Source organism: Peromyscus californicus, unplaced genomic scaffold, assembly GCF_007827085.1.
Source record: "Peromyscus californicus insignis strain IS unplaced genomic scaffold, ASM782708v3 Scaffold_3__1_contigs__length_106647218, whole genome shotgun sequence".
NCBI classification, from domain to species: domain Eukaryota; kingdom Metazoa; phylum Chordata; class Mammalia; order Rodentia; family Cricetidae; genus Peromyscus; species Peromyscus californicus.
Window position 1 is genome coordinate 98,802,232 of NW_026294551.1, and position 19,519 is coordinate 98,821,750.

Below are 19,519 nucleotides of genomic sequence, written 5' to 3' on the forward strand. Positions count from 1 at the left end.
AATCAGAAACTTTGAAGATGGCTGGTCCCAGCAATCCACACCTTAGCAAACCTCTCAAGCTTGTCTTCAAAATGCCAAACACAGTGTCTCTCTTTGGGGAAAAGGCCTGGCCCTCATCTGAATGTAGACTAGCCTTTGCCCATAAGTATTTCATCACTGTCTCTGTTGCTGTCATAGTCCCCCTTTTTATCTTTATGTCCCCTGAGAAGATTCAAGAGCCTCACACAAACACCCCTCATAGGAAATAATCTCGTAAGACGTTCCAGCATTCTCTTTGGTCAGAGAGAATGGTGTTGGATGAGGATAGAGTTGTCCTAGAAGCCAGATGAAGCACAGCTGTGAATAACTCAGACTGTGACACACCTAAGGTAATCAGATCCTAAGGAACCTTAATCTCCTATCTTCCTTCCACCATTAGCCTCTAAAAGTGAATGCTGGGAATGTTGCTGTCAGATACAGAGGGATGCTGGTTGGGCTTATTAATGCCCCTTCTATGGGCAACACAGGACAATAGGTGCCAAAGAGAGTCCTAAGCATCACTGGTTTTGTACTGTCACATGGCACAGTAACCACACTGAAGCAAACCTCGTGATTGATTACTCCTTACAGCACCTGCCTCTGCCCACTCCATCCTAAGTAGATATAATGCTGACTGAGGAGGACAGTGTTGTTTGGATTAAGGGAATAAAATCCCAGGACTTGCTTTACATACAAAATGATACTATAATCTGCCAGATGAATGGAAAAGTTTTCAGTCTGTAGATCTGCTCATTCAGGGACCTGGTCATTCTTCATCAACTTTAGCTATTCTTCCAGTCATTCTTACAGTATGACCTCTGAACTGGGGTAAGGGGAAGAAGTTAGCTGTTTCTTGTATTGAAAACCATTTTTATAGCTGTAGAGCAAGGTGCACTAAAAGAAAAGTCTAGTCAAGGCTTCTTTCTTGGGCCTGGCAGATTCCAGCCAAACTGAAGATCATGTAGAATGTGTCCCAGCTCTGTCCTGATTCTGAATCTCTTTATTATACCATTGCCTTGTGGGGTTCTTTCTTTTTTCCTTGTTGGCTGTGGCTTGTTTTAAATTTCTACTTAATTTACATTTTGTTTAGTAAGATGTTTGTCAGTCGAAGAAAGCTATTTCATTCCTTTCTAGGGATGTTTGGGGACACCACTACAGAATTGTTGGCTATTTTCAAAATACAATGGTGTGCTATTTTTAGGACTTTTTCCATCATCTCCTTGATTAGCTTGTCCCTGGTGGCTTCAGGGAAAAAGGGTATTTCCATTTCAGCATCTGCAGCCTGGACTTTGTTAGGCTGTTTTGTTTTTCTTTGCTCCTTTTTTTAGTATTAGGAAACATCCAAACTCGTCTTTTTGTCCCTCTGGGTGGGAGCACTCTGCCTTGCAGGTGTGGGTGCTGGGTGGTGCCATGTCACTGGAACGTCTCTGAGACGTTGTCATATTTGGCATCTTTGTGGGAAAGGGCCTCATTTAGAGGAGCATTTCCATCCTCACCCCCAAGAAATGGAACCATGGATAGAATCTCATTTCCATTCGTTGTTGCCTCAGTTGGCCAGGAAACCAGTGGCCCCAAAGGGCCAGGAATCTCTCCTCTTGGTCCTTTGTTCTCCATAAGACTCTCCCTGAGGCAGGTGACTTAGAGCTGAGTGAGGATGACTCTACACATATGTATGTGTGCATATCCATGCACAGACAGGAAATAGCTCCAATATTTTGGAAACACACAGCCTGAGTGTTTTGTATATAGATGGATACTATAGGAAAGGCTCATTTAAAAAAGAAATGACAGACTTGATCATCAGAACCGAACTGCATGCAGGAGTAATGGATTGCGCAATCCAGTTCATCTTTTAAGAGATTTAAAATCATTCTTTTGCTTCTAAAATGCTTTGTTTCTGGGAATACAGTCAGATTTAGCCATTATCTATCATACCTGAGAAACACACAATTGGGTCTTTGGTTTAATATGTATCTATTGACTAGTTCCTCTCCAGGTGAATGATTCTTGAGCAAGACAGACATGCTTCTAGCCCTTAGCTTTTCTTGAGCATCAGGAAAGACCAGCCATGAACAACTGCCATAAAATATGCTGTATTTTGCCACGACATAAGGGGCTGATGAAACTCTAAGCATTTAGCTGGAGGAAGGGAGGCTTTTTGAAAGAAGAAAATGAGCTAAGGGTGAATGAAGAAGGAAGGAAAGGACGGAGGAGGGAGGGAAGGAGGGAAGGAGAAAAGGAAGAAGGGAAAAAGAAGATATCTCACAAAGAAAAGGAGCTGTATTTGCAAAAGTCACTGGAGAGATATGAAATGTGAGAGTCTTAGTCATCAAGAAAATTAATTTCTATGGCCCTTTCAACTAAACATGAGTTCTCTGCATTGAAGATGGGAGAACTTGAATTATCATATCAAATAGAATGTGTTCATTCCACCCTCCAGGGAGCTTTGGAATCTTGATTTAAGATAAAAAAAAAAAAAAAAAAAAAAAAAAAAAAAAAAAAAAAAAAAAAAAAAAAAAAAACAGGGCATCCACCTGAGTGCCCCAAAGAAAGTCTACCACCTAAAATCACCAGTACCAGGGAGGGGGAGTGAGCAGGATACAGAATTGTGAGAATTTACTTTGAGGCTTTGAGATCAGCAAGCCATGCCCTAGGACTCCATTTCAGGTCACCGAGTCCTTCATGCCCATCTGTGGAGGAAGCATCATGCCCTCCTCCAGGAAGCCTTCTTTTCTCAGCTCTGACCACCTGTCCATGTAGACTTAAGACATACTTGACAAGCATCCTATGATTGAGCTGCACCCGAAGGCCCTTTTTACTTTTGTCTGAGACGGGGTCTCACTGAGTCACTTAGGCAGACCTTGAACTTGTGACTCTCCTGTCCCAGTCTCACACCTATCTGGAATGAAAGGTCTACACTGCTCTGCCTGGCTCTGCATGGCCTGTTTTCTTACAGTCTTCATTATTCCCCATCATCATTTCATTTCACCCCAACTCTTCAAACCAAAGATGATTTATTCATTCCAAGACAATGATGAAAAATTTCATCTTTTTAAGGATGCTGTGGTACTGTTTCCTTGATATGTAATCTTGACATGGGACAGGCCAATATCTTCGCTCCTACTTTCAGAGACACCAGGATCCAGGGCTTTAGAGACAGAACACCTGACAACTGAGAGGCCCAGGGGACCATAGCTCCAGTCCTGGTGGCAGTTTCCACATGGGACTTCTGATCATTTTCTGACCCAAGGAAGATGTATTGTTTGTGGACTGGATGGGAAGTAGAATTATCCAAGCCTGCTGGATGTTTAGGGGGGTCATTTCTAGGACAAGCTCAGCTTTGAACCTAACCCTCACAAGTCTCATCAAGTCATTCAATACCTGGAATAAGAACTATCCAAGGGTCTTTCCTTTCTCAGTCTGTGCATATTTTCTAGAATGGCAAGGGTACTTCTACCTCCATCTCCAGCTCTTCTTCATGTGCATAGTATGCATTGAAGCCAGTGGGTTTGCCTTGGGTTCAGATGGGAAGTATAAAACAGGTTTCCTTGGGACAATATTTACAGCTATGTTCTTGCAGTGCTATGGTAATAGAGATATCTGGTGCCAAAAAAAATGACACCACCCTTCCTTCCATCCACAAGGCAGAAACTAGTTTATCTTTTCTTACCCGATGAGAGACTATAAATCCCTTATTTCTCTTAATGAATCCTAAGTGTCTGACTTAGATGCTTATAGACTTAGGCTTACAGGAGAGGCAAAACATGATGAGACATCTTGGGCACATGATCTTTTCTGTGCTTCCTACATTTATGCACAAAATAAGAGAGTGATAAACTCGCACTGCCCAACTGATGACATTTTTCAAAGCAGTGGTATAAAGTGCTACTTAGTCTAACACATGAAACCTCCTTTCTATGGGTGTGTAATAAAGAGTAAAATGCAGCCATGAAGTCATGTAGGCAGTTTGTCATGAGGCAAAATTGTGTCTAGTCTCCATTCAGAGTTTCTGATGGAGTAAATACAAAATGAGGCCCAGGAATCAAAATATGTAACATGCTTCTGTTCCCTCCTGATGCACAACTGAATTTGGGAACCACTAGCCAGGAGATAGAGTTGTCAAATGAAGCAACCCATTCCCTCATATTCTGTCCTTTGCCATCAGAGAGCATTTTTGTTCCTTTCTCACCAAAACTAGAATACTATTAGCAAGTATTTTTGAGCACCCAGGTTAGGTAGGCAACATGTACAATGCTTCTGAGGAATATGTCACTGTATATTTATTGGCTCACTCAGGCATGCCCTACTTACAAATCCTCACTCTGGGGAAAGCAAGGCAAAGCATTCAGTCAAAGTAAATACCTCTGATCTTTTTCTGTCTGTGACATTGACAAATATCCATCTCCCAGCACCTGAACACATTCACAGTACATACCCTCCACAAACAAGCCTGGTTTTATAACGCCTCCTAGCTAGTGCACCTAGCAACTCTTCTCCAAATATCCCTCAATTATTAGGTCATCATATGTGCCAGCATAGGATTGTGGGCTGATATGAGATGGCTATTCCCATTCTAAATGTGTGATTATTGCACATTTTATTTGTAAAGCTAAATGTCATGCACGAGGGTTAAGCAACTGTCTTTACTGTGTGTGAGGTTTATTCTGTGCAAATTGATAGTTCCTACATAGTGCAAAATTTCTTCCAACTTATGTGGACCCAGTGAACCCATATTATTCCAAAGGTTGGTGTATATATTTCTAAACAAAATGCACAAATAAGTTTAAGGATTTTCTATACTCATCATAGAAACAGGGTCAGTGAAGAATGAAGGCAAAGTTTAAAAATATGGGTTAGTGGGGTTGGTGTTAGAGGCTGAAATATTAAAAACAAAAACTGTGCTTGTGATGAAACAAAGGATGTATTTGTTGTTTATCAGTCAAGAGGAAGGGTTCAGCCTGCTACACAGATATCCCTAATCCAAGAAATGTCTCTACTTTGGTACCTGTTGATATAGCAAATGAATGCCAGCCCAGTGCCCTAGAACATTATTTTCTGATTAATAACATAGTGTAAAAGGTCAAATTCCAAACTCTTTTCTAATTTGGGGGAGGGGGAGGGCAAAGTACAAATGTAGAATGGTACTTGCTTATCCACATTGTTAACCAACAAAAGTTTATTTCTATTCATTTCATGTGATTTTTCTTTTTTTTTTATTAAAACCACAAGTTCAAGATTTATTATAAAAAAAGGTCTTTCCTTTTTTTAGGCTTGTTACTTTTATTTTTGAGAAGCAAAGGCTGTACAGTTGACAGAATCGAATAACCTTAAAATTGCATGAAGAAGAACCGTTCTTAAATCCACTCAGCATGACTCCGTAGGCAATGTGACAGGACTTGAGCATTCACTGTTGAATTCCCGTGCACACGTTTTATTTTGTTTGATTTTTTAATTTGCATGTCAAGAAACTGGTTCCCTTTCTTTTTTCTCGTTATTTCATTTAATTCTCTGTGAAGACACTGTACATTTATTTTGATCTCATTTTCTTTTTGTTTGATTTCTTTTCTTCTGTAGTAGTGATGTTTAGAAAGGTATTTTTTGTTTGTTGGTTTGGTTTTCGTTTTCATATCCATCTTTGAATTCTTTAGGGGTTCCAGCTAACGGGTGACAGGAAAAAACAATCTCGTTCACATTTGTTGCTTAATGACTGCACATCGTAGTGTTCTTATAATTTCTCTAATTTGCATGTTACAGAACTGAAGCCAGGACAAGAAATAGCAAAGAAAGCAAGAGAACTTTACCAAGTGGTCGTTGACTGAAATAATAATCTGCATGTTGTTCTCCTTCTCCCTCCTGCATGCAGGGATTTGGTTTCGTAACTTTCGAAAATAGTGCGGATGCGGACAGGGCGAGGGAGAAATTGCACGGTACCGTGGTAGAGGGCCGTAAAATCGAGGTGCATGTCCACAATATTTTCCTTTTCCTCTTTTTTATTTTATTTTTATTTTTTTATAAATGTCTGCTTCACGCTCATTTGTCCTTCCAGGTGCATCATTGGTGTCTTGTGTGTGACCCTACCCCCTCTCATTGTTTATATATATTTATATATATATATACTTATATATAAAAAGGAAAACTGGCCTTACTTTTTCGTTAAATTTTACTTTACATTATTCTTTATATTACTGCTGGAGAGTAGATCGCAAAAAGTGAGCTGAAAGGGAGGTTACTCTGAAAGGTTCTGTTGGTTTGTTAGTTTATTTTCCATGTTTTATGAAGACTGGGTGCAATAGGTTCCAAAGAGGACACAGTATTCAAACCAAACCAAGTATATATCAAGTTTTGTTGGTTTTGTTTGGTTTCTTTTTTAGTCCACTTTAGGGTTGAAGAGGGATCCACAGTGGTTTGCAAATTAGACCAAATTCCAAAGGCAATGACATTCAAAACATTAAAACTGAAAAAGTAAGAGGCACTTGTCTTTAAACTTGCAGTTAAAAACAAAAAGCAGCTTGAATTTCTGCGTTCTCTAATTTGACACTGGATAAACAATCAGGATTTCCCGTTTCAGTCATGGCCCCTCCCTGTTGATTGGAAATGTAAACCCTGCATTCTGACATTCGGCACCCACCCTTTGTACCACTGGGTTCCTCTTCAACACAATCAAAGGGTCATATTTGTTAAAACTTAAAAAGAAAAAAATTACCAGTTAAAAATGCTTTAGTCTTTGGAGTAAGATGTCGCATATTTTGCCTTTTTATTTTCCCCCCTCGACGGTAACGCTTAGGCCCCTCACCAAACCCTCAGTAACCATGGTAACTGTATACAAACCCATGCTGGCGATGGTGGTGAATGGTAAGTGACAAAGTCCATCTGCCGCTTCACGTATTTAGTGCTGATATATCTCTATACATATCTCTCTACCACGTGGATTTTTTTGACTTGTTGTATTAAGTTTTCTTGATGCTCTATTTTTTTGGGTCTTTGGTACGCCTGTAATTGAGTGTACGTTCTAAGCTAGCCTGGGAGGCTCTGACTGGACTGAGTTATGACCAGTGCACATCTTACTCAGATTGTTAACTCCATATTGTGTTACACAATGCACCCTCTCTTATCCTTTTGTTAGCTGTGACCTTAAAGCTTGAATGATTCGTTAATTCTTGCAATGTAAAAGGCTCTTGTTCCAAGTGTTGAATGCTAGATGTTGCTTCCCATGGTTTCCCCTCCCGAAGTGTTGCACACGGCTTAAACTTGTCTGTCCCTTTCTTTGACATTATGTCCCCTGTACTTTGTCTCCTCCCTCTTCTCCACTGCATGCCCCTTTCATATTAACTTTATTTTCTGTTTCAAAACCTATCTCCTGTTTCTGTGTTACCATGGAGCACACGCATGCTTTTAAACCTTCAATTATGCAGTAGCTTTTAATTTGCTTTTACTGTCTCTTTATTAAACTTTCAAATGAGATGACATTGCTTTATTGAAATGATTCGTAAGTTAAATTGGTTATGAAGTAAATGTAATTATAAAAATGTATGATTTTTGGGTTATGCACCTATTGCCATTTGTAAATTAAAATGCATTTTAGTTTTTGTTTAAGTTTTTGTTTCTTGGTTTTGATTTCGATAAGTAATCACAGTCATAATGCATGCAACTAATTGGATCATGGGCTGGCCTTGGCATCCAAACTCACTTGAGTTTTCTATGTGTGTAGGTTAATAACGCAACAGCACGTGTAATGACTAATAAAAAGACTGTCAACCCTTACACCAATGGTAAGTAGATACCTGCCTACTGCAAGATGTCTTCTCTGTCTACCACTCCACAGCATTCCTGAACCAGGGAATCTTTTTCTGTTTTATTTTACTCTTTGAAAGTTTTATACATGTATACATTATATCTTTATCACATGCACTACTAACTCCCCCCTCCAATCCTTCCAAGGAATCTCCATCATATATTTCCCACCCAACTTCATGTGCTATTTACTTACCTATGTTAACCTACTGATTTCAATTAGTGTTGCATAGAGTGATCCACTGGGCTCAAATTCCTAAGGAAAAGTGACCCTCCCAGGCCCAGGAGCCACAGACTGCCAACAGCTCCCGAGCTAGGGCGGGGCCTGAGGAACCTCCCTCCAATCCATGCTGGATATTTCTTTAACTGTGCAGGCCTTGGGCTGGTAACCACAGCTGATATGAGTCCATGTGTGCCATATGCCCTGCTGGCCCTACCTGGCCACTGTTTCATTGCTGACCGGCTACAGTGAACAACCTCAGAGATGATGTTTCACAGCAAAGCAGATATAGTTTCCAAATTTAGCCATCCCATCTCTCTAGAGCAGTGGTTCCCAACCTGTGGGTGATGACCCTCACTGAGGTCACATAACAGATATCCTGCATATCAAATGTTTACATTACAGTTCATAACAGTAGTGAAATTAGAGTTATGGAGTAGCAACAAAATCATTTTATGGTTGGGGGTCACTACAACATGAGGAACTGTATTAAAAGGTCACAGAATTAGGAAGATTGAGAACCACTGACCCCAGGACTGACATTAGTCATGATTTGCATCATTTATTTTCCTATAATTCTAGAAAATTAAGGAAAGAATAAAAATTTTGTTTATTAATTTTTAAAGCCATATATCCTTAATAATTTGTCATTCCTGGAAGTGTAGTTACAGTATTTGGTTCTAGCTTTCAGGCTTTTTGGTTGTTAAAGTGTTGTGATGACTGAGCTCCGTGGGGAAGTGGCTGTATGATGGCTCATTCTTTCCCATGCATGTATCCCTGAGTACCATGGGGCCAGGTGGGTCTATGGATGTATACTTCAGATTCCTTTAAGACAAGAATTTCTGTATTTACCAGAAATATTTCCCAAGACTTCTCATTAAGAATGACCGACATGTAGCTGTGGATGTAACTCAGTTGTAAGGTACTTGCCTAGCATGTGTGAGTCTCTGGGTTCAATCCCTTCCTTACTATCACCAGAAAAGGAGGCTTCCCGTTTATATGAAGAGTTATCAAATATGTTCCCATAGTTTAATTCATTATTACATCTCAAAAATAAACATCTATTAAGATATTGGAAGGGAGAATTCTGTTTTTATTTTAATTGGAAAGGTGATTCAGCAGGTGATAACTCTGAGTTCAGGTCTCAGCACCCACATAAAAGCCAGGTATGGCTACACACCTGCCTGTAAGGGCATCTCTGTGGGGAGTGGAGACAGAAGGATCATGCAGCTGGCTGACTATAAGTTTAATTGTAGATTCAATGAGAGACCCGTCTCGGACAGGAAAAAGCCACAGAGCAATCGAACAGAACACTCAGAGTCTACCGCTGGCCTTCTAACATGTACATACGTATACACACATAACATTCATATATACGCACACATATTAAATAAATAACAAATTAGTAAGTTAAAGTATAAGAGCTTGATAGAGTATTACACCCATTAAAATGAGTTATGTAAAGATAATCATGGTATTATAATGAGAAAAATAAATGTGGATAATGAAGTCCATGTCCACACTCTGATTTCAAATGATGGCAGTAATTCTGCCAAAATGGTAATGCTATGTTGGATATCAAGACCAAAAGATATTTTTATTTGATTTTTAAGTTTTTAAAAATAATGTAATTTTATTCCACACAACAGGAAAATGTATAGGATTTCTATTTTTAAAGTTTTAATTATATTTGATACATTGACATATTTTAAAACAGAAAACAACCAAAGAGGAAACAAAGTGAGAAATGTTTTGGCTAGCACTCTTGCCAGCCTGGCTTCTCCCTCTCCTCAGGAGAAGCCACTCCTACAGACTGTTGTCTATAGTTCATTTTGCACTTTCAGGCATAGATCTGTGTATGTAGTATTCACAGTGTGATCTACATATTCCTGACACAAATAGTATCATGACATGTATAGCTTTTAATCGGTTCTTATGATTCCATTTGGACTCTTTAGATGCTGATCCATATAGGTGGAACTAATTCTTTCTCATGGCCATATAGCATTCCACAGGTTGATTCAGATCTTCAGTGTTCACTGACATTTCATTATTTTTGTTTCTATTTTTGTACTATTGTGAACACATTAGCAGTTTATAGTTTTTCTTTTTTTTTTCTGCTAGTGGCAGCCAATTTAAGTATATCAGTGTGTTCTTCCCTTGAAGAGTAATGCTATTAAACAGATATATTCCCTCAATGTAACATGAAAAATACAGAAGAATTTATTCTGCTGTCCAGTTTTCTCAGCCTCAGCAACTGAGGACAAACCTTTGAACTGGATAAGCAGTTTCTCTGAGTGCCCAACAGCTCTGAATTACATGTTTATGAGGACTTTCTATTTGGGTAAAATTCATAGCTCTGTAACAATTCACAGTGACATCCACCCAAGTGCTGTACATTCAGAAATCCATGGCATAGCCATTGCATGTGTGCATGTGTGTGTGTGTGTGTGTGTGTGCTGCACAGTTATAGGTGTGCCTGCACACCTCATGAAGGACTGCAAGAAAAACGAATGAATCAAAAAGGAGACTGGGAGGGTGACTCGGTTGACAAAGTGATTATGAATGAGCACTGGGGTGCAAATTCCCAGCACCCCCAGAAATGTCAAGTGATAATGACTGTTTGATTACAACGTCCACATTTGAGAGTCAGGAAGATGGGAGATTCTTAGAGCAAGCTACAGCACTAGTCTAGGGGAATCATGGAGCTCTGGATTTGGTGAGAGACCTTTCTAATAAAATGGAGAAGGATGGAGGAAAACACAAACACAGTGACATCACCCTCTGGCCTCCAGATGAACCTGTATACACCTGTGTCCACATACATGCAAATAGATGTACATATTCACATGCACACTGTATATACATGTATATAAATGCAAAACAAAAAAACTCAAATGTAATTCCATAAGCCATGTAATGTATATACATACTTATTTTAAAGGAAGAATTATTGATCAATTCCATATCAAAGGACTAAGAACCAACTCCTATGGGAATTTGAAACATAATTCAAAGCCCATTCAAAATAGCTGGTATTTCTGTAACACTATGTGTTTATGTATTATATGAGACATTTCAAAGGCAGTGCACCTGGAAAGAGAACATAATCATCGTATTTTGAAGAGGCAGAAATGGAGGGCACAGAAATAGTGAATGGAGCCTTTTCCTTTGTGTATAAATATCACCACTGTAACTAGAATTTCCTATAAATTGTAATGGAATCAATTGAGAAAATAAAGACCCTTAAAATCTGGAAGAGGGTGTGGTTTTGTAAGAGACTGTATTAGGAAGGTTCTGCATCATTGGGGCACGTTACCTGGCATAGAGGGGAAGGTTCACTTTAGCTCATAATTTCCAAGGGTCCCTGTCATATCCCATGGCCATGTGACCTGTGAGACAGAGCATCACAAGGGTCAGAGACCACTCACCTTATGGCAAATCAGAAGCTAAGAAGTGGACTGGACCCAAGGACTGTGAATAACCTTCCCAGGCATGCACTCTGAGGACAACTTCTAAAAGACCCTGCAACTTCCACCTTTTACCCCCTCCCTCAAAGGCCGTCATGCAATGGGTCCATCAGGAGGTTAACATGCAGACTGTCTAATCCAATCACTTCGCAAACATTGTCATCTGATAACCAGGCCCATTATACATAAGCCTCTGAGGGGCATTTCGCATTCAAACCATCACAGAGAATATGTCAATATCCATGAAGCCATGTTGGAGTAAGAAAATAATTGTTTTTGAGGTTTACTTCTTAATTGCATGACTTATAAACCATAGAAATAATGCCTTTTTTCCAAAATTATAGGTTATCCAACTTTGAAGCCCAAGTATTGTAATAAAAATTTAGTTGCCAAATGTCATGTTCCTGAGTTCCTTCAGTCGTACATTTCAGCAACTTCAGGGTCTCCAGTGATGCCTAAGACTGGTCCTAATGCAATGAGAAACATGTATGGGAGGGTGTGAAGGAGGATCTGATGCAGAAGATTGTGGTAATATCAGTGTGGAGGATATAAGAGGCATTCCCATGGCTTTCTACTGTAGATATGATAGACGATAGAAGGAAATATGGAAGTTTTGCAAATTCCACCTGTGAGAGAGCTCTATAAAGGCCTAATTAGACCGTCTCTGTTTCTCCCAAAAGCATGTCTGTGGCTAGAGAGGGGGAGCATGTTAGAAGGTGTACAGTACTCATTGGATAGCCAAAACTGGATCTATGTTACAAATGGAGAACTGGCTTTAGAGGGATTTCCTGGAAGTTGGCAAAGCATGGCTGTTACATAGGAGTCTGTTGCCTTGGACATTTTCAAAAGGCTGGAATCGAGACCGGCAGCCTTGTCTTCCAGTGTGGGCTCTGCTAGTGACTACTGATGTGCATCCTAGCTACTCAAAGATCTTCCGACATAATTCTGTACGGGAGCTGGACATACAAAGGCACCAACATCCCAGGTGTCTGGGATCTTCAGAGGAAGTAAAGTACCACCAGGGTGGGAGATAAAGATGGTGCTCTGTGCTTAACTGCTGCTTGTGGATCAATGGGATTTGATTACAGAGAGGCCTCAGTTTTAATTGGCCATCTCATTCCTTCTTTCTGTGCCAAGTTGTAGGAGCAAAGATTCAGACGCAAAATGGAGCTAGATAAGGGCAACAAAAGAAAAAACAGATTCTGAGAAGCTCGGTCTTGGTTTTCATTGTTTGGGATAGCTGATTGTAGGGTTTTTTGTTGTTGTTGTTGATCATTCAACAGTCTCATTACCATGTATTTGATACCTTCTGCTCACAGTCATCCCTATTCCCTCTCTTAGCCTTGCCCCACCCAGCCCTCCTACCAAAGCTCCATCTTTCCCACTTCCCTGCCTTTTTGTTTTCAGTTTGGTTTTGCTTTGGGCCACACTGTGCTTTAGCAAGGCCACTTGTCTGGGTATGAGTGTGGAGCTGCCCACAGGAACAGAGTAACTGAACAGTGGCTTTCTTGATAAAAATAATGATTTTGCCAGGCTGCCAAAAGCTCCCCTGGGTAGGTGGGCCCCATGAGTCCCTTCCCATGTATGGTTGGCTCACTCTTGTGTAGATCCTATGCTATTGCAAGTTTCTGAGGGCTACAGCCATGTCGTGCCCACAGAATAGCATTTCATAGTCCCTATCTTCTCGCCTGGTTTTGTTTATAATCTACTGAACTCTATCCACACTTGATTATTACTCTTCATTTTGAAACAGGGCCTTACTGAGTTGCCCAGCCTGGCCTTAAACTCACTCTGTAACCATCATAGGTTTTGAACTTGAGATCTTCCTGCTTCAGGCTCCCAAACATCTAGGATGATGGGCCTGACTGAAAGTCAGTCTGAAATATTTATCTTCTGTTTGTTTACTGGGTAAAGCAAGAGATTTCTCTCTGAGCAGACAAAACAGTCCAGTTTAACAACAGACACTCACAGCTGGGAGCTTTATTGTTGGCTGACTGTTGCTGTCTGGGCAGTCACACATCATAGCTTCTGGTCACCTCTAATAAAGCTATCTGAGGGGATTCCTAACATAAAGTTGCCATTTCTCCCAATGTTTCAAGAGAACCAGAAATCCTACACTTTAGGTGAAATCTAGATGTTGACTATGGATACCTGTTACTAAAAATAGGAAAACAAAGCTGCTACTCAAAATAAAGGACCACACAGCGCACGTGTTCAGTGTATGAATAACTGCTTCGTTTGTCCTTTGGATGTTGTCTCCTGCTCTATTTCATCTATGAGGTCTCTGTTTAAAATGCATGCAGGTTATTTTCTAAAGTTTTATTACACTCACTATAGCAAGGCTTGTACACCAGGGATCTTGTCCAGCATTTTTCTAAAGCAGGCTCGCACATAACCCAGGACAAGCTACATTTCAGGGAGGCGGGGAGTCTGGTTTGATGCAGCTCCCCAAAGACCCATCTCAGAGGGGTGAAGCTCCATGTGCCTGCCTGGGCTGTGCTCCATTGCCTTGTCAGATGGGACCCTGGGAGGCTAGGAGTGGTAGGCTTTATCTGCTATTCTCTTCCTTTTGTAAGCCTCATTGTTCGGTTTAATGTCCCTGATGAAAATCTCAGTTTGTGAAGCCTGGGGACATACATACACTGTCTCAGAAATTAAAATTGGGATCATTTTGTCCATCTTCCTGACAGTGCAGGCCTGTATTTCCAGCAAGGTTATCCCAGGGGTCTCTTTCAGGTACTAGAAGGAGCCACAGAAAGGATAAGTCCATTTGTGTGTGATTTGCATATATTTACATAAGTCTACTTGAGGTCTGTTAGTCTGCGCAGAGGTGACTTTCAAGGGCAACCCTCATTGCCTGCACTGGAAGATGGCAGTCCCTAAGAGGTCCTTCACTGCTTGTAGAACATTGAGCATCTGCAGGGCACACGGAAACCAAATCCTAGCCAGAGGAAATAAGACCACTGAGAAAAGCACTTTGTGCCTTCTGATTCCTTATAAGTCCATGTTTATGGAATATTTAGTATTTGTCAAATGCTTTTAAGTGCCTAGAACTCATACTTGACAGTCTTGCCCAGCTTTACTCTCAATTCTAATGAGGGAGAATGATAGAGAAAACAAATAAGAAGAGAAAGAAAGCAATGAAGGGAAAGGAGGGAGAGAGAGAGAGAGAGAGAGAGAGAGAGAGAGAGAGAGAGAGAGAGAGAGAGAGGGAGGGAGAGGGAGAGGGAGAGGGAGAGGGAGAGGGAGAGGGAGAGGGAGAGGGAGAGGGAGGGAGAGGGAGAGGGAGAGGGAGAGGGAGAGGATACAGTTAGCACCTATGGAGAAAATTTAACTGGGTGATCAATCAGTGAGTACCCCTAAGAGAAGGCAGGAGAGTGACATTGAATATCATGTTTTGGAAAGGAATTGGAGACCAGAACAATACCTGGACACTTGGGAAAGATTTGGGGAGTGTTCTCCAAGAAAGGTCAGGAAATCTCTAGATGTTCAGTTAGTCTGGGTGGTTTTATTCAGATTAAAGATCAACAGTCTATATCTTAGAGAAATGGAGACAGTGGTGCAAAATGAATGGAACTTGGATAAATTATCATTTTCTAGTCCAACACAGGGAGTTTGTGCTTATCCTGAGTCTAGAAGGAAGATGGAGTTCTAATAGAGGAACAGAGCAAGTGATTGGTTTCTCCCATGACTCTTTGGCCACTGCAAATAGAATGGATGAAGATAAAAGGTGAATGAATGGGTTTTATTTTAAATTGTTTGAATATATGGATTTTTAATTGTGTGCCTGTGTATGTCTATGAGTGTGGAGGTAAGTGCATGTGAATACAGATGCTTGAAGAAGTCAGAAGAAGGTTCTCAAGCCCCCAGAGCTGGAGTTATAGGTGATTTTAAGATGCCAAACAGAGGTGGTAGGAACTGAGCATCATTCCTTTGCAAGAGCGGTACACTGGGCTATCCCTCCAGCCCCAAGGGTGGCTTTTAATTATTATTATTGCTTTGTTTTGCTTTGGTATGACTTTTGTCTGGCAAAAAACATATTGTAGAGAAGAAAGGCACTGTCCCTAGTTTAACGGAATACTTTTTTAAATGGATTGTATACGAAATATGAAGGTAAGGTAGCAACTATTGAGCAGAATTTTGAGTGACCAGATGGCTTGAAGTGCCACTGACTGAAAGGGAAAACTGGATGAGAATCAAGTTTCAAGGGAGAAGGGAGAGTTGACAGTGGCATCCAGTGCAAGCCCAAGATTCACAAAGATATTCAAGCACCCTGTCTGGGAGTGGGAAGCCTTGTTTAGAAGAAAACTCCGAGGTAAGAAGGGGCATGGCACAGTCACTAAGACCCAAAGTTGACTCTCATGTTGCAGTCAGGTCCTCATATACCTCAAGGTCCAAGACCAAGCGTTCCCCTGCCTCCAGCTAGGTCCAACTTCCCAAAGGCTATTCAACCTCTCAAAACAGCACCACCTACTAGGGACCAGGTATTCAAACACCAGGACATGTATCTTCCAAACTGTAACAGCATTTTAAAATAAGCCATTTCTATTTCTCTGGTCCATTTACTAAAAGATATTGGGTATTTGACCCTTGATCCAAGACACAAGGGCACATAGGGGCATGCAGGGTGGAGCTCATTTAGAAAAATGCTTTCCGGGTTTACATGGAGTACTGAGTTCAATCCCCAGCACTTCATTAAGTGGGTATGGTATCCCAAACCTATAATCCCAGTATTCAAGAGAAGGAGGCAGGAAGATCAGAAGTTCAAAGCCATCCTAAGTTACATAATGAGTTCAAGTCCAGCCCAGGCTACATAAGATTCCTAGGCTACATAAAACCCTGTCTCAAAAACAATTCTACCACTATAATTTCCCTAGAAATTTCCTAGGAAAGACAGAACCAGTCACAAGCTCTGAGGCCTAAGCATTCTTCCCTGTTGTTGCAACAACCAATCAACCAACAAACGAACAGATCAGTAATGTGCTTTCCAGTTTATGGTTGTTCTTGTGTGCTGTCTTCTTGAGTGACAATTTCTAAGGAGCCAGAGTTCACACTTAAGACATATTTTCATCAGTAACAGTTAGCAAACCAGAGACTGCTGTTAATGTCATAGACAGGTGGCTTGAAAGTGACCTTCACTATTTAGCACTCACTAAGGTTTTTCCTGTTCCTGAATGCATTGAAATGTATTCCATACCAGATCTCTGGGGGATAAACTGCTGTCATCTCTGTTATTCACAAAGCACACAGCAGAGAATTGGAAGTCTCTACAAGCTAGAGGTCATAATCGGGAAGGCTGATGGTCAGAGTGTGTTACCTCAAAGAGTTCTGTTTATGCAAGCTTTTAAATATCTGTGACTTTGATGCAAGGCAACATGTGATGGATTATCTAGCAATGTGATATGGAATAAAGCAAAAACTGAGATTATCGTAGTGGATTTACTGATATGGTTGAGCATGAATTCTGTTTTTTTTTTTTTTTTTTTTTTTTTTTCACAAGGTTCACCTGTAGCCGGTCAGTGGTTTTCATTCCATTCACTTGCGATACCAGAAAACCAAAAAATGTAGACTCCAGATTTTGCAAGCAACTTTGTGCATGTTCACCCTACATAGTCTTGATACTTTCCAACGCAAACAAGTACCCTATCTCAGTCTGTGTTCACTGTGGTTGCCTTGAAGGGATAGAAGTTCCTAACACAAATGTGATGTAATCCTTCTGTGCTTATTTTAAGGCTGGAAATTAAATCCAGTTGTGGGCGCCGTCTACAGCCCCGACTTCTATGCAGGTAAGGAACTTTGCTTTGCACGCTAAAGTCTTGCTTGGTCATTTCTAAATGTGCTTTGCCTGCCCCCTATATCATGGGTTTTGTAGCTCAATCTAAACGAGGAATCCTGTCCTAACAAGTTCTCAAGGATTTCTTGGGGCAAAACCAAGAGTGTTTACAATCTCCAGTGATGGAGGGGGGGCTCACACTTGTGAGATAAGCATGAGGCTCTGCCACTCTGTCTTTGCCCTAGGAAAGCATTGGGGCTTTGCTCAGCAGGACACTGGACAAAGGGGTGGAGGCTCAGTCCCATCGTAATGCAATGCCCTTGCCATGCACCTGTTAGCTGTGCATTTCCATCAGAGGTGCTTTCCTCTTTCCTGATAAAGCAGAGGGTTGAGTCAATCATTTCAGCAAAGTGGAAACTGGGAGTTTCCAAGATAGAGTTTAGGTGAAAGTTAGGAGAATGAAAAGAACTTTCTCCATGGATCAATTTGTCTTAGCAAGTTCAGTTCTGTCTACTTTGCTCCATGCATACATCTCTCTCTTTCCCCTCTTCCCTTCCCAAGTGCCCTTAGTAGGGAAATCTACCCATTGAGACAACTCAGAGAACAAATCATGGGAAGAGCCAGAAGCCTCTACAGCTAAGATTTCTTACTTTAATATGGCAGGGTAGCCTGTCACTGATCCTGAGGTCTTGTCACCAAGGCTGCCTTGAAAGCCTGGTACTCTAGTAGCAGGCTTTTCTTATGGGTATGGGGAAGGAGCCTTCCGATGGCATGCCTCCTAAACATTGTACAATTGGTAAATAGTTGATCTGAGCCACTCACTTAGTGGTAGGAGTAAATTTTGGTTTATTTTTTCCGGTTGCCCAACTCCTGCCATTTTTCTGAGACTAAACATCACTCCGAGAAGATGTGAAAGGAGCAGATCCTAACTACTCTTATGCACAAACCAAACTATGAAACCCTGAGGACCTGAGGAAGGGGCGTACAAGAGCTGAGATTTGTATTCCAGCTATGTTTGTGAGCCTCTTCCTGTGTGAGCTTCGATTAAATCTAGGGATTGCACCACCATGCAGCAGCTGTGTTCACTCTTATAGGGGAGGGTACACCTGGCTGTAAGGCTTCTCAATTCTGTGTACCCTACCTCCTGAGATGATCACAGGAGAGTAAAGAACATGGAAGATGAACCAGGCAGCTCAAATTCAGACACTTCTTCCCCTATTTGCCAGATGTGTGACTCTGGACAAGTTATTAAGACTCCCTGTGCTTTAGTTTCTTCATCTCTCAAATGGGGATTATGATAGCAGAAGTACATAGGTGTTTATTAGAATATAAGGAAGAGCTATATGAAGCCCTGGCTACATATTCAGCATCATATGAATGTTTGTTGAATAAGCAAGTTAATATTCAACCTTTGTGTCATGGTGGGAGAGGACATGTTAATGCCTGATATAGCTGAGCCCTGAACACACTATTGGACTCAAGTTGTTTTCATTACTTGTAAGAGGACTGGCCTCTGACTTCTCAGCGTATCTACTTGGAGTGTTAACTTCTGGGCTTAGGGGCATGGCTATATGTTCAGGAGCAAGATGCACCTTGGATGGTATTAGTATTCTGGGGTAAATCTTTTTCAAAGCTAAAAATATACAAAATCTCCCCAAAGATCAGAGAAGATCTGGCTTTCACATACCTGCAGGGACAGCCACAAATCTGCAGCAGCTGATCCAAGGCAGTGGCAGGTTCTGCAGACCTGTGAAGGTTTGTGCTATGTGCCTGTGTTCAGGTTTTTCTCTCCAGAGAAATGGGGTCAAGAGCAAGAAGCAGAAAGTATTCCCTTGGGGAGTTGGTCACAGATGTGGGTGTGATCTGAAAGCACTGTATAGTTTTCCCTTCCTAATGGCCACCCTTGCCTCTACTGACCAGGATAATGTCAACCATCTCCTTTATTTGGGATTCTGCCCCACAGTAAATACCTGCTGGTGCTGAAGAATACAAAGAACAGGGTTAGACTGACTTACATATGCAAACATAAAGGAATCTGCATTCCTTCAACAGCATCAGAACCTTAGTTAAAACTAGATCAAAGCCCAGCCTAGGCAGAGAGGTCTCCAAGTACAGAAAGAGAGCAAGTTCAGAGGGGTAATGTGCACTCCATATTTTCTGCGGGCTGGCACTATTCTATGCACATTCCATACATGATTGTATTCAATCCTTATGACAGTTTTGCAAGTTAAAACACAAAAGTATACA

At 41.0% G+C, this 19,519-nt stretch overlaps 1 protein-coding gene across 41 annotated transcripts in view; it reads left to right on the top strand.

Moving 5' to 3' along the window:
* Rbfox1 (RNA binding fox-1 homolog 1) overlaps positions 1-19,519 on the top strand; it is a 2,167,575-nt gene that overhangs the window by 2,046,918 nt on the left and 101,138 nt on the right. For 40 of the 41 annotated variants that reach the window (XM_052759361.1, XM_052759367.1, XM_052759399.1 and 37 more), the window contains 3 exons: positions 5,882-5,974; positions 7,727-7,787; positions 17,232-17,285. In XM_052759361.1, coding sequence (XP_052615321.1) covers positions 5,882-5,974; positions 7,727-7,787; positions 17,232-17,285 — 208 coding nt within the window. The remainder of the gene's footprint in view (positions 1-5,881; positions 5,975-7,726; positions 7,788-17,231; positions 17,286-19,519) is intronic. The other variant, XM_052759363.1, reaches the window with a different exon arrangement.